The 14,439-nt window shown below is 40.7% G+C and overlaps 1 protein-coding gene and 1 long non-coding RNA gene across 7 annotated transcripts in view; one reads left to right on the top strand and one right to left on the bottom strand.

The window, feature by feature from the left end:
• Positions 1 to 5,635, bottom strand: part of lcor (ligand dependent nuclear receptor corepressor) — a 42,047-nt gene extending 36,412 nt beyond the window's left edge. Inside the window, exon 1 of one of the 6 annotated variants that reach the window (XM_083550906.1) lies at positions 5,196 to 5,635. In XM_083550906.1, the coding sequence (XP_083407032.1) occupies positions 5,196 to 5,199 (4 nt within the window). In that variant the 5' untranslated portion in view covers positions 5,200 to 5,635. Of the gene's footprint in view, positions 1 to 5,191 lie in introns of all 6 variants that reach the window. The other 5 variants (XM_083550905.1, XM_083550904.1, XM_083550903.1 and 2 more) reach the window with 5 other exon arrangements.
• The window catches only part of LOC310731401, a 32,781-nt gene continuing 21,559 nt past the window's right edge, over positions 3,218 to 14,439 (top strand). Inside the window, exon 1 of the long non-coding RNA XR_014535191.1 lies at positions 3,218 to 3,340. This is a non-coding gene — a long non-coding RNA (uncharacterized lncRNA). The remainder of the gene's footprint in view (positions 3,341 to 14,439) is intronic.

Raw genomic sequence — 14,439 nt, 5'->3', positions numbered from 1 at the left:
AACAAAAAAGTAAACTGAAAATATGTCATATTGTAGGTTCTTCAAAGTAGGCATCAAGAGAATGCCAAGAGTGTGCAAAGCAGTAATCTAAGCAAAAGGTGGCTACTTTGAAGAACCTACAATATGACATATTTTCAGTTGTTTCACACTTTTTTGTTATTTATATAATTCCACATGTGTTAATTCATAGTTTTGATGCCTTCAGTGTGACTCTACAATTTTCATAGTCATGAAAATAAAGAAAACTCCTTGAATGAGCAGGTTTGTCCAAACTTTTGGTCTGTACTGTATATATATATATATATATATTTACAGTGGGTACGGAAAGTATTCAGACCCCTTAAATTTTTCACTCTTTGTTATATTGCAGACATTTGCTAAAAGTTCATTTTTCTTCCTCATTAATGATGTACACATAGCACCCTATATTAACAGAAAAACACAGAATTGTTGACATCGATGCAGATTTCATAAAAAAAAAAAAAAAAAAAAAACAACTGAAATTTCACATGGTCCTAAGTATTCAGACCCTTTGCTCGGTATTTAGTAGAAGCACCCTTTTGATCTAATACAGCCAGGAGTCTTTTTGGGAAAGATGCAACAAGTCTTTCACACCTGGATTTGGGGATCCTCTGCCATTCCTCCTTGCAGGTCCTCTCCAGTTCTGTCAGGTTGGATGGTAAACGTTGGTGGACAGCCATTTTTAGGTCTCTCCACAATGCTCAATTGGGTTTAAGTCAGGGCTCTGGCTGGGCCATTCAAGAACAGTCACGGAGTTGTTGTGAAGCCACTCCTTCGTTATTTTAGCTGTGTGCTTAGGGTCATTGTCTTGTTGGAAGGGAAACCTTCGGCCCAGTCTGAGGTCCAGAGCACTCTGGAGAAGGTTTTTGTCCCTGTACTTGGCCGCATTCATCTTTCCCTCCATTGCAACCAGTCGTCCTGTCCCTGCAGCTGAAAAACACCCCCACAGCATGATGCTGCCACCACCATGCTTCACTGTTGGGACTGTATTAGACAGGTGATGAGCAGTGCCTGGTTTTCTCCACACATCCCGCTTAAATTTAAGGCCAAAAAGTTCTATCTTGGTCTCATCAGACCAGAGAATCTTATTTTTCACCATCTTGGAGACCTTCAGGTGTTTTTTTAGCAAACTCCATGTTGGCTTTCATGTGTTTAGCACTGAGGAGAGGCTTCCGTCGGGCCACGCTGCCATAAAGCCCCGACTGGTGGAGGGCTGCAGTGATGGTTGACTTTCTACAACTTTCTACCATCTCCTGACTGCATCTCTGGCGCTCAGCCACAGTGATCTTTGGGTTTTTCTTTACTTCTCTCACCAAGGCTCTTCTCCCCCGATAGCTCAGTTTGGCTGGACGGCCAGCTCTAGGAAGGGTTCTGGTCGTCCCAAACGTCCTCCATTTAAGGATTATGGAGGCCACTGTGCTCTTAGGAACCTTAAGTGCAGCAGAAATCTTTTTGTAACCTTGGCCAGATCTGTGCCTTGCCACAATTCTGTCTCTGAGCTCTTCAGGCAGTTCCTTTGACCTCATGATTCTCATTTGCTCTGACATGCATTGTGATCTGTAAGGTCTTATATAGACAGATATGTGTGGCTTTCCTAATCAAGTCCAATCAGTATAATCAAACACAGCTGGACTCAAATGAAGGTGTAGAACCATCTCAAGGATGATCAGAAGAAATGGAGAGCACCTGAGTTAAATATATGAGTGTCACAGCAAAGAGTCTGAATACTTAGGACCATGTGATATTTTAGTTTTTCTTTTTTAATAAATCTGCAAAAATGTCAACAATTCTGTGTTTTTCTGTCAACATGGGGTGCTATATGTACATTATTGAGGAAAAGAAATCAACTTAAATGATTTTAGCAAATGGCTGCAATATAACAAGTAAAAATTTAAGTGGGTCTGAATTATTTTCATACCTACTGTATACACACACACACACACACACACACACACACACACAGTGGTGTGAAAAAGTGTTTGCCCCCATCCTGATTTCTTATTTTTTTGCATGTTTGTCACACTTATGTTTCAGATGATCAAACTAATTTAAATATTAGTAAAAGATAACACAAGTAAACAACATGCAGATTTTAAATAAAGGTTTTTATTATTGATGAAAAACAAAATCCAAAACTACATGGCCCTGTGTGAAAATTGTTTGCCCCTAAACCTAATAACTGGTTGGGCCGCCCTTAGCAGCAACAACTGCAATTAAGCGTTTGCGATAACTTGCATTGAGTCTGTTACAGCGCTGTGGAGGAATGTTGGTCCACTCATCTATGCAGAATTGTTGTAATTCATCACACTGGAGGATTTTTGAGCATGAACCACCTTTTTAAGGTCATGCCACAGCATCTCAATAGGGTTCAGGTCAGGACTTTGACTAGGCCACTCCAAAGTCTTCATTATATTTTTCTTCAGCCATTTAGAGGTGGACTTGCTGGTGTGTTTTGGATCATTGTCCTGCTGCAGAACCCAAGTTCACTTTAGCTTGAGGTCACAAACAGATGGCTGGACATTCTCCTTCAGGATTTTTTGGTAAACAGCAGAATTCATGGTTCCATTTATCACAGCAAATCTTCCAGGTCCTGAAGCAGAAAAACAGTCCCAGACCATCACACTACCACCACCGTATTTTTCTGTTGGTATGATGTTCTTTTTCTGAAATGCGGTGTTACTTTTACGCCAGACGTAATGGGACACACACCTTCCAAAAAGTTTAACTTTTGTCTCTTCAGTCCACAAAGTATTTTCCCAAAAGTCTTGGGGATCATCAAGTTGTTTTCTGGCAAAACTGAGACGAGCCTTTATGTTCTTTTTGCTCAGCAGCGGTTTTGGTCTTGAAACTCTGCCATGCAGACCATTTTTGTCCAGTCTCTTTCTTATGGTGGAGTCATGAACACTGACCTTAACTGAGGCAAGTGTGGCCTGCAGTTCTTTAAATGTTGTTGAGGGGTCTATTGTGACCTCCTGGATGAGTCGTCGCTGTGCTCTTGGGGTAATTTTGGTTGGCCGGGCCACTCCTGGGAAGGTTCTCCACTGTTCCATGTTTTTGCCATTTGTGAATAATGGCTCTCACTGTGGTTCTCTGGAGTCACAAAGCTTTAGAAATGATTTAATGACCTTTTCCAGACTGATAGATCTCAATTACTTTCTTTCTCATTTGTTTCAGAATTTCTTTCTCTCGGCATGATGCTTTTGAGGATCTTTTGGTCTACTTCACGTTGTCAGGCAGGTCCTATTTAAGATATTTCTTGATTGTGAACAGGTGTGGCAGTAATCAGGCCTGGGTGTGGCTAGAGAAATTGAACTCCGGTGTGATAAACCACAGTTTTAACAGGAGGGCAAACACTTTTTCACACAAGGCCATGTAGTTTTGGATTTTGTTTTCCCTCAATAATAAAAACCTTAATTTAAAAACTGCATGTTGTGTTCAATTTTGTTATCTTTTACTAGTTTGATTTATTAGTTTGTTGACCTAAAACATTCAACATGCAAAGAAATAAGAAATCAAGAAGGGGGCAAACACTTTTTTACACTACTGTATATAACTCAAAGGGGTCTAACAAATGTAATAATTTTTTTTTTACTTATTACATTTTTTTATTTACTTTAATTTGTGCCAATTTAATCAATTACCGATTTTCATCAATATAATAAAAAAGTGTATTGCATCAATTTTATTTATTCTATTTTATTTTATATAAAATATTATAAAATGTTATTTTATACATTATGCAACGAATAATACAAAACATACATACATTTAAACATAAATTGCATATTAATTATGCACTGTGTTGATGTCTGTCAAATGCTCATTCAGGAACCCAACATGTTTATTGCTAATGATGTATTTGTAATCACATATGTACAAAGTAAATGGGATTAAAATGAGTCTATCAGACTGGTGAGAAGACCTTTCATCCCAGACATAAGAGATGAGAAAGTCTTTCAGTCGTCTAAAGGCTTTGCTTTAATGTACATTCATTTAGTGATGCCTGTTAGACTATATATTATTCAAATTTACAATGAGAATCTGTTGTGTTGCAAACACACTATAACAAAAGTACACCTAAAGATCTGCCAAAATATCATGGATGCAGCTGCTGGTAATGCATAGGATATAGGATACACTGTGTTTCCAGACTATATACAAGTGCTAAGACTTATTTTTCTGTCTATTAGGATACAGTATGTTCGAGAATGACCATTTTTGTAGACTGTTTTATTTGAGTTGCAAAGACAGAATTCACTGGAAGAAGACTCTTACCATACTTTACATTTATTTTTGCCCTTGAACAGTAAGAATATATTGCTCTCAAAGTTTGTCAGTGAGAGAACATTGCAAGTTATTTTGATTAATGAACTGATCTCTCTAAATCCACACAAAACAATAATACTGTAGCTAGAACCCAGGATGCAACCGATTCAGAGTTTAGTATAAAAAAATATAAAAAAAAACCCAACAACAACAATCTGAGTAAATGTCAATTTCTTGAGTAGGGAAACCAAATGCAAAATACTGTATTGCAGGTTAAATCCAAAGTTAACTGACCAAACAAAATATCCAGCTGTAACGTGACTTTACACATTCTTCAGTTTCATATGGCTTTATTTATTTACCCTGTTATAGTATGGATTTGTTAATGTCCAATATTTCTAGCTTTAGTCTCTTATTAACCAATGAAACGATATGATCTGCCTATAGTAGTATTACGTTTAGAAATCCATTTTATAACCTAAGCTTCCACCAATAGCTGCCGTTGAATAAACATTTCGGGTGATTACACGTAACATTTCTTCATCTACCTGATAAAATTATATTTACTGAGACCCTAATACACCTTTTAATTAATTATGGACAAAATTGTCATTTAAATTATACTTTGCACCGTAACAACTAATAGACCAGGCCTGCTCAGTGAAAATGGGAGCGCGCGCACTACAGGGAAAAAACACAAAAGATTTTTATCGGCGTATCCACAATCTAAGCACCTGGACATCGAATCGTACAAGGTGCAAAACAAAGCACAAATGAGCACAAACCACAGTAAAAGAAAAAAAATCCGCTTCGGTTGTCACGGAGAGCATCAGTGGTTTATAGCTGTGCCACCCATGACCTGATATTGCAAACCGTTGTAAGGTAAAATGTTAAATGACCTTACCTACACATTGAATAAGCTTATGCCTCCACGAGTCAAGTTCCTGACGAAAACCATGTAATTTGATGGTACATTGTTGACGTTTACACAGACTCGCCATTTTCCATCGGCCCCATCCCGCGGACTCGCGTTCTGCTGAGTACTGAGGCTACGTCATCAATATGTGTGTGACAGGAAGGCGGTATGGTGGATTGATACTCAGCATCCTTTACATGCACCGTCCGTATAATACTGTGAGGTAGGCCGTGCCTCAGCCTATCTCATGATGATTTAAAGTGGAAAATTACTCCTCAAAGGGCTAATCACTGATTTAAGTTTTAAAAAATTATAATAGTTTTGGGCGGGATTTCTACAGAGAAGTCCAATAAAAATAATGCTACCCGTGCTGCACCTGGAGGAACAGACGAATAAGGATTCTTTTTTCCAGAACTAAAACAGACAGATGAAGGACTAAAAATGAGCTAATGGGCAGCGTGTATTCAAATCAGAGAACTAACTAGCGTTTATTCTTTATTTATAGATGAGAAAAATATTACTATTATTAACTATTTGATTACATAGCCTCTATATTTTGTATAAAATATCTCGTTTTACTTAGACTCTGATTTATGCAGTTCCTTTTTTTTTTTTTTTTTTTTTTTTTTTTTAACAAATCTAATCAGAAATTCTGCCAAGGTAGTTCATGTGAGCAGACTAGCAGTTACCTATACTGAAGGTGCAGTAATCAGGGTTTGGGAAAATTGTTTGCTGCACGAAAATGATAATTACAACATCAGAAAAACTACTCTCTCTTTGAGTAAATGGAAATTTGGACAAATGTACATTTAATTATTGGTTAGAATAAATTGCAATACGATTTGGTTATCTTTGAATGCCCATCATTGGCCAATCGTTATTCTTCTGCAACCCTGTGGTTCAAAAAAATATTCCCTTTGGGTTTTAGAAAAAAATATCACATTTAGTTAACTTTAATGTTATTTTATCATACGATATAAAATAATAAATACGTTAAATTGACAAGTGCAAATGTCAGAAAGCATAGATTTAACAGCTGTGTTTGAAAAAAGTATTGTATATGTAACACATTTCTTTAAAAACACCGTTGTTGCTTATAAAACAAAACAAACCAACAACAACAACAAAAAAACACAAATAGACTACCTAAATAAGTGAAAATAAACAGTATGACTTGAAATACAGGAAACCTAATTTTCCACATTGTCTAAGGTTTATTCCATTAACCCCGTGAGTCCGAATGAAAGCTCGGGAGGCAGGCAAAATTTCAGAGCTCCAACATTTGCTCGCGGGTTTCCCTCTGTTCAAGTTCAACGTTTACATTCACCTTAGCACAGTAATGACAATCTCTCTCTCTCTCACTCACTCTTTCCTAAAATATCGATAGTGTTGCAACGGCGGATCTATCAGGGTGGCAAGTCAAGTCAAGTCAAGTTTATTTGTATAGCGCTTTTCACAACAGACATTGTCTCAAAGCAGCTTTACAGAAAACAACAGTGGCACAAAAATAAGAATTGCTACCCCATCTGCCACCCCAGCACGGGTATCCCAATATATAAAATATAAATGTAATCAGTTTCCTTGACCAATTTACAGCAGTGGTGCTTCAAAAGAATGACATTAAAAAAACATATACCCGTAAATAATGACAAATGCCATCTTTCTGTTAAAGCATAGCCCCAACAAAAGATTCTTATGAACTACTTCGATTTAATAAATCAAACACAATCAGTGCAACCAGCCTGATCACTGACCACAAACTGCTTTTTCTTCTTTTAGCTGCTCCCGTTAGGGATTGCCACAGCCGATAATCCTTCTCCACACAACCCTGTCCTCTATATCTGCCTCTTTCAAATGACCCACTTGCATGTCTTTCCTCCTCTGCACATGTCCAAACCATCTCAATCTTGCCTACCTCACCTTGTCTCCAAAACATCCTAAATGCCTTGTACCTCTAATAAACTTGTTTTTAATCCTGTCCATCCTCATCACTCCCAATGAAAATCTCAACATCTTCAGCTCTGCTACCTCCAGCTCCACCTCCTGTCTTTTAGTCAATGCCACTGTCTCTAAACCATACAACATCGCAGGTCTCACCACAGTCCTATACATTTTCCATTTCACTCTTGCAGATACCCTACTATCACAAATCACTCCTGCCAGTCTTTTCCACCCATTCCACCCTGCCTGCACTCTTTTCTTTACCTCTCTGACACACCCTAATTACTTTGCATCGTTGACCCAGGTATCTAAACTCATTCACTTTCACCACCACTTCTACCTACACCCCCACTCCACTGCCCTCCCTCTCTTTCACACACATGTACTCTGTCTTACTCCCACTGACTATCATTCCCCTTCCCATGCAGTCCAACCTTCACCTTGAACCAGTCTGTCATTCCTACTGCACACATCACTGCTGTCACATTGTACTCCTACATGTCCTGCACCACCCTCAAAGCCTCAAAGGACAGACTAGAGTCAATAATAACACCAAGGTCTTTTACTGCTGTACACAGTGAGACAGAAAGACCATCCAGAGATGCTATGTTATCTAAAAGTTTACCTCTAGCTGCATTTGGTCCTAGTAAAAGTACTTCCGTTTTATCTGAGTTGAGCAGAAGGTTATCAAGCATCCATTGTCTAATGTCCTTTTCACACTGCTCAACATTGTTAAGCTGATCTCTGTGTATCATCAGCATAGCAATGGAACCTAATACCATGTTTATGTATAATTTTATCCAGAGGCAGCATATACAGTATAAAGAGAAAAGCAGTGGGCCTAAGACAGATCCTTGCAAAAAGTGTAAGGAGACAAAACCCCTAATCAGAAGCCAAGAACAGGTTATTTACCACTTTAATTAGTGCTGTCTCTGTGCTATGATGAAGCCTAAATCCTGACTGATACATTTCACAAGATTTTCCTAAGTAGATGTGAGCACAACTGCTGTGCTACACCCTTTTCTAAAATCTTGCAGATAAAGGGGATGTTTGACATTAGCCTATAGTTGGACAGCTGACAAGGGTCAAGAGCAGGTTTATTAATTACAGGATTGATAACAGCCAGTCGGAAGGATTTAGGTACAAACCAATGCTTATGGAAGACAGGTAATAGAACAGGTTCAATTACTTCTGGAATTATCTGTTTGAAGAAAATTGTAGGCCAGGGATCGAAAATACAAGTTGATGATTTTGATAAGTGACGTCGGAGTGACGTGGGGCCGCCTTCCCGTGGGCTCACCACCTGCAGAAGGGACCGTAAGGGACGGTGCTGTTAGGATTGGGCAGAAGGCGGGGGCCTGCTCAGACTGCTGCCCCCGCGACCCGAATTACGGATAAGTGGGAGAAAATTAATGAATGATGAATGAATATACAGGGTTATTTATAAATAGTTTGGATTTATATAAATTGTCTGGATGTTTTCAACTTTACTATCAAAAAAGTTTAAATCATTAAAATTATGAAGTCATTACTACCTATATGGTTTGCATGTTAGTGCAGTGCTTTTATTTACCTGTTTATTTCCCTAACAAACTGAATAAAAATCTAGGATGCTTCTTCTTCTTCTTCTTTCGGCTGCTCCCATTAGGGGTCGCCATAGCAGGTCATCCATCTCCATACCCCCCTGTCCTCTACATCTGCCTCTTTCAACCCAACTACCTGCATGTCTTCCCTCACCACATCCATAAACTGCCTCCTCTTTTCCTCCTTCCTGGTGGCTCCATTCTCAGCATTCACCTACCGATATACCCCATGACCCCATTTTCTACTTGCAACCGCACCCCTCCACTGCCCTCCCTCTCATTCACACACATGTACTCTGTCTTACTCCTACTGACTATCATTCCCCTTCTCTCCAGTGTATACCTCCACCTCTATAGGCTCATCTCAACCTGCTCCCTACTCTCACCACAAATAACAATATCATCCGCAAACATCATAGTCCATGGAGACTCCTGTCTGACCTTGTCTTTCAACCTGTCCATCACCACTGCAAACAGGAAAGGGCTCAGAGCCGATCCTTTATGCAGTCCAACCTCCACCTTAAACCAGTCTGTCATTTCTACTGCACACTTCACTGCTGTCACACTGTCCTCATACATGTCCTGCACCACCCTCACATACCTCTCTGACACACCTGACTTCCTCATACAGTACCACAACTCCTCTCTCTCCACCCTGTTGTACGCTTTCTCTAAATCCACAAACACACAATGCAACTCCTTCTGACCATCTCTATACTTCTCCATCAACATTCTCAAAGCAAATAATGCATCTGTGGTGCTCTTCCTCAGCATGAAACAATACTGTTGCTCACAGATGGTCAACTTTTCTCTCAGCCTGGCTTCCACTACTCTTTCCCATAACTTCATGTTGTGACTGATCAACTTTATTCCTATGTAGTTACTGAAGGTCTGCACATCTCCCTTGTTCTTAAAGATTGGTACCAGCACACTCCTTCTCCATTCCTCAGGCATCCTCTCACCTTCCAAAATCCTGTTAAACAATCTTGTTAAAAACTCCGCTGCCATTTCTCCTAAACATCTCCCTGCTTTATCTGACTTTCCACTCTTCGTCCTCTTAATCGCTGCTCTTACTTCCTCCTTACTAATGCTATGCACTTCCTGCTTCACCATCTCCACACCATCCAACCTTCTCTCGCTCTCATTTTTCTCGTTTATCAGCTGCTCAAAATACTCCCTCCATCTTCTCAACACACTCTACTAGTCAACACATTTTCATCTCCAACCTTTATTGCTCTAACTTGCAGCACATCCTTCCCAGCTCGGTCCCTCTGCCTGGCCAATCGGTACAAATCCTTTTCTTCTTCCTTAGTGTCCAACTTCTCACACAGCTCCTCATATGCCTTTTCCTTGGCTTTCGCCACATCCCTCCCTACCTTCTGCCGCATCTCCTTGTACTCATGCCTAATTTTCTCATTACTCTTATGCTTGTTATTTTCTATTGGGGTGAAGAAATATGCTGATCTAGCAGCACTAAAAGCTTTACAGTAACCCAGAAGACTTTCCTTCCATGCAATTTGAAATCACTGTCAAGTTGGTTTGATGCCATTTACATTGTAATTTCAGATTGGTTTGTTTTAAGGTGTGCGTATAATCATTATACCAGAGTGTTCATTTTTTTCTCCCTGATCATTTTGGTTTTAAAAGAAGCTACATCTTCAAGAGTGTAACATTTAATTTAAATATTAAATTAGGAGTGTGTACACCACTATGAGTTTGTCATATAACATTCTGATTAATTCCTACTGAATCTAGAATGGACACAACTGCTGTTCTTAAGAAATCTTCCAAAATTTATATTAAAGTCACCAACAATTAATGCTTTGTCTAAAGAAGTAGCTATATTTGTGATGAAATCTGCAAAATTCTACGAGACAATCAGAGTAGGGCCCAGGGGTCTATAAATAATAATTAATCTAAGTGACTGACTAGACTTGCGTTTGGACGCTAAATATTTTATGTTGGTGTAAAGTATGTTATATATTTGTGTAACAACCCGCAGTATTTTGCGGGTTGTATTGTATTTGCATGCGGTGTGTAGTTGTGTGCAGGTGCCATCCCGAGACTCCAGTCCAGGTCTTCCCTGCATTCCAGTGAACTAAAGCCCCACCCTCTTCCCTTCTAATGACATTAGCAGGGGGCGACCTATAAAGTCGAGGGGAAGGTGGGATTTAGATCGTAATTCTGTCCCAAGACTTTGTGATTTCCTGTTACTGACCTACGCCCATTCTGACTCTGAGTTTGCCTTGTCCCGTTTTGACCATATTTAACTTACTGTATTATACCTGTAAAATATATGTACATATTTGTTGTTTTGTTCACCGGTAATAGGAGAGTGGCTGCCATTTCTGTTGGGTGTGTGTTTGTTCCCTGTTTTTGGTGAGTCAGTTAGGGAAGTGTTTTTGTATTTCTTTTGGGTTTTGTGTGCAGGATAGTAGTGTTTGTTAAAAAAGTGTTTTTTGTTTATGAATTCGGCCTTGGAGTCTATCCCGGGTTGTACTGTAAATACTACAATATACCTTCCGCTTTACGACACCCCAGTGTTTGCATTTCCATTTCCCATCACACTTTCACCAAATACACTTCCATCCACCAATTAAATATATATCACCCCGTGCCTTTAATCACGCTGTGTGCCTCATCCCTAGACTGGGACGTAACATTTGTTTATTTTTTTGTGTGACACTTACATTATTATTATAAATAGTTGTATGTAACTATACCCAGGACTAGCTTCATTTATTGCTAGATATTAATTTAGTTAATCCGCGTTTCTGTCAAACACATTAAATTAAACTCCTGGTAAGAATTTTGTTTATAGTCAGCACTTTTGACATGAGAGATCTAAGATTCAACAATCCTATCTTTAGATTAGAGGTCCTGTGCATTCAGTCTTATTAATTCATTGTTAATCAGGTTACTTAAACAGAATTTCTACATTTTGGTTTTGTTTGGGAGACAGACACAGTCTCAATTTGGTGGACCCTGATTGACGACTCACTGCTCTGGGTGCAGGGTGCTCAGGATGACTGAGGTGGAAATCCTCCAGGAGTTCCAGGTCCAGGACATCCTGTCTGGTGACCCAGGAGCATTCCTCTGGACCATACCCCTCCCAATAGATGAGGAATTCAAGCGTGGGGTTCCGACGTCATGAGCCCAGAATCTCTCGGATGGAGTATACAGAGGGTTGGTCGAGCACCTCAGGGGAAGGTGGATCATTAGTAGCTACGGGGTTATCTGTGGCAGAGGGAGAAATGGACATGTCATTATTACGCCTCAGTATAGTGAACGGGCTGATGTAACAAGGGCTGAGCTTCCTGCAGGGCAGTCAGAGGCGTAGATCTTGGGTTGACAACCATACCTTGTCTCCCGGTTGGTAGGGAGGAGCCTCCGATCTCTTTGGATCTGCAAACCTTTTCATGGTCCTAAGGGCTCTTTGTAACTGGGTATGCATCGACTCCCAGACTCTCTCGCTCTCTCTGAACAAGTGTAGGATCGATGTATATGATGAAGAACCAATGGAGGAACTGTCTGAACACTTTATTTATAAAAGTCTGAAACACTGCTGGAGAAATAGAGTCCATATGGCATGACCCAGTATTCGTAGTGGCCCGAGGGGGTGAGGAAGGCCATCTTCCATTCATCCCCCATGCGTATGCGCACTAGATTACATGCACTCCGTAGATCTAGTTTGGTGAATATTCGGGCTCCACGGAGGTCTTCTAGGGCGGCTGGTACCAGAGAGCGCGGGTAAGGGAGTTGTACAATTTGGGAGTTTAGATTTCGGTAATCAATATACGGCCGGAGACCGCTGTCCTTCTTCTCCACAAAGAAGAAGCTGGAAGCTGCTGGAGAAGATGATGGGGTGATGAAGCCCTTTTGTAAGGCCTCCTGAATATCGGCCTCCATTGCCGCACGCTCTGGGATGGACAGTGGGTATTTTCTACCTTTCGGGAGTTTTGCACCTGGTATTAAGTTGATTGCGCAATCCCATGGGCGATGAGAGGGCAGGCAAGTGGCTGCCTGCTTACTGAACACATCCTGGAAGAACCGATACTCAGGGGGAACCTTCAATTCTTTGTGGGTCACTGGACTTTCGATTTGCATCGAGGCAAGGGAAATAAGGACCGGTCGTGGTTGGGGTAGGTTAAGCAGACAGCGGTCCCGGCATTGTTGGCTCCATTGATTATGTTACATGGGCTCCAAAAAATGTTGGGTAGTGTCGTGAGAGCCAGGGACGCCCGAGAATGATGCTGGTGGTGGAGTGTTCTAGGACCAGAAACAGTATTTCCTCTTGATGGAACAATACCACTTGTAGGGTGATCACAGGCGTAGAGTATCTCACCCAGCCATGTCCTAAAGGCCTTCCCTGGATCGTCTGTATGGCGAGCTTCTGAGCCCCTCTTTCACGGGCCAACTTAAGGTGCTCTAGGCATTCTTGGAAGATGAAATTTCCAGAGGAGGAGCCCGAGTCTAAAATGGCCGGAACAAAAAGTGATAACGTAGGGGAGATTTTGAAAGGTGGTTTATCTCTGAGGTGAGATTTACGGTACTCACCAATGGACGTGGGGGTCTGATGGGGCAGTACCAAGAGTTAGTTGAAGAGTGTAGAAGGCAGGGCTGGATAACTCGTTATGAGCCTTTGGAGGTGGGCTGTAGAGGTTTTGCAGGGCATTCACTCTGCAAAGTACTTACTCTACTAGGCATCAATGGGGAGGCAAAGAGAAAGGCGATAAGAAATGCAACTGAAGCCGCAGAAAATTAAATGTTTAAAGGCTCTCAGCAGTGGGACAAAAGTCTTGATTCTGTGCTGTTATATTTATACTAAGAACCAAAAAACAGATAACGACAAAGCAATCTCCATTGTAAACTACAGCCCGCGGGCCACATCCGGCCATTTGTACGTCCCTGTCCGGCCCGCGTAAGGCCAATCATAAATTACAGGGATGCACCGAAAATTCTGCCACCGGAAATTTTCAGCCGAAATACCTAAATCACCGAAACAACACAGCAGAAACACAATTGTAATGACGCAATAAAAAGCGCAGCCAGCACACGGTTATCTGGATAAGAGCCAACATGTCTGCGGTGTGCGGATAGCAACCTAACCGGCAACCTAACCGGGGCCTACAACACTGACTAAACTGGGGCCCACATTCAGCCCATCAAAGTGATGCCCATATAACCCAGATAAAACCCATGTGGGGCCCACATGGACATGTTGGCTGGGACGGTAACGGTAACGGAGTTACTTCATTTAAAAAGTAATGCGTTACAGTATTAGTTACTGTCAAAAGTAACTGCGTTACAGTAACGCGTTACTAGTAATTGCCCAACACTGCTGTTCACAAACTAGTTACTTTAGTTAGTACCTGAATCACATGTTCCAGTTTTTACACAATCAATACTGTTTCTCCTACTTACTATTGCCTGCTTTCTGTCTTGGTGATGATTGATAAATGTTGCTGTTAAATGTTTTCTGTAAAATAAAATGTATTTACAGTAAATCTGGCATGGACGCGGATTGTGCAATTGTGCCTGTAATATTTAATCCAGTAGATGGCAGTAACGCGCCCAAGAGCATGGTTTTATTAAGAATACGAAGAAGAGGAAGGAATCGCGGGCGAGCAGTACATGTACAGGGTTGCCATGGCCGTGGTTTTCATATGTGTCCTAACAGTGTAAAAAAAAAAAATGAAAACACACACGATA

This window comes from Silurus aristotelis (assembly GCF_946808225.1).
Source record: "Silurus aristotelis genome assembly, chromosome: 9".
NCBI classification, from domain to species: Eukaryota; Metazoa; Chordata; class Actinopteri; order Siluriformes; family Siluridae; genus Silurus; species Silurus aristotelis.
Note: the sequence above shows the minus strand (reverse complement) of the source record. Positions and strands in the feature narration are given on the sequence as shown.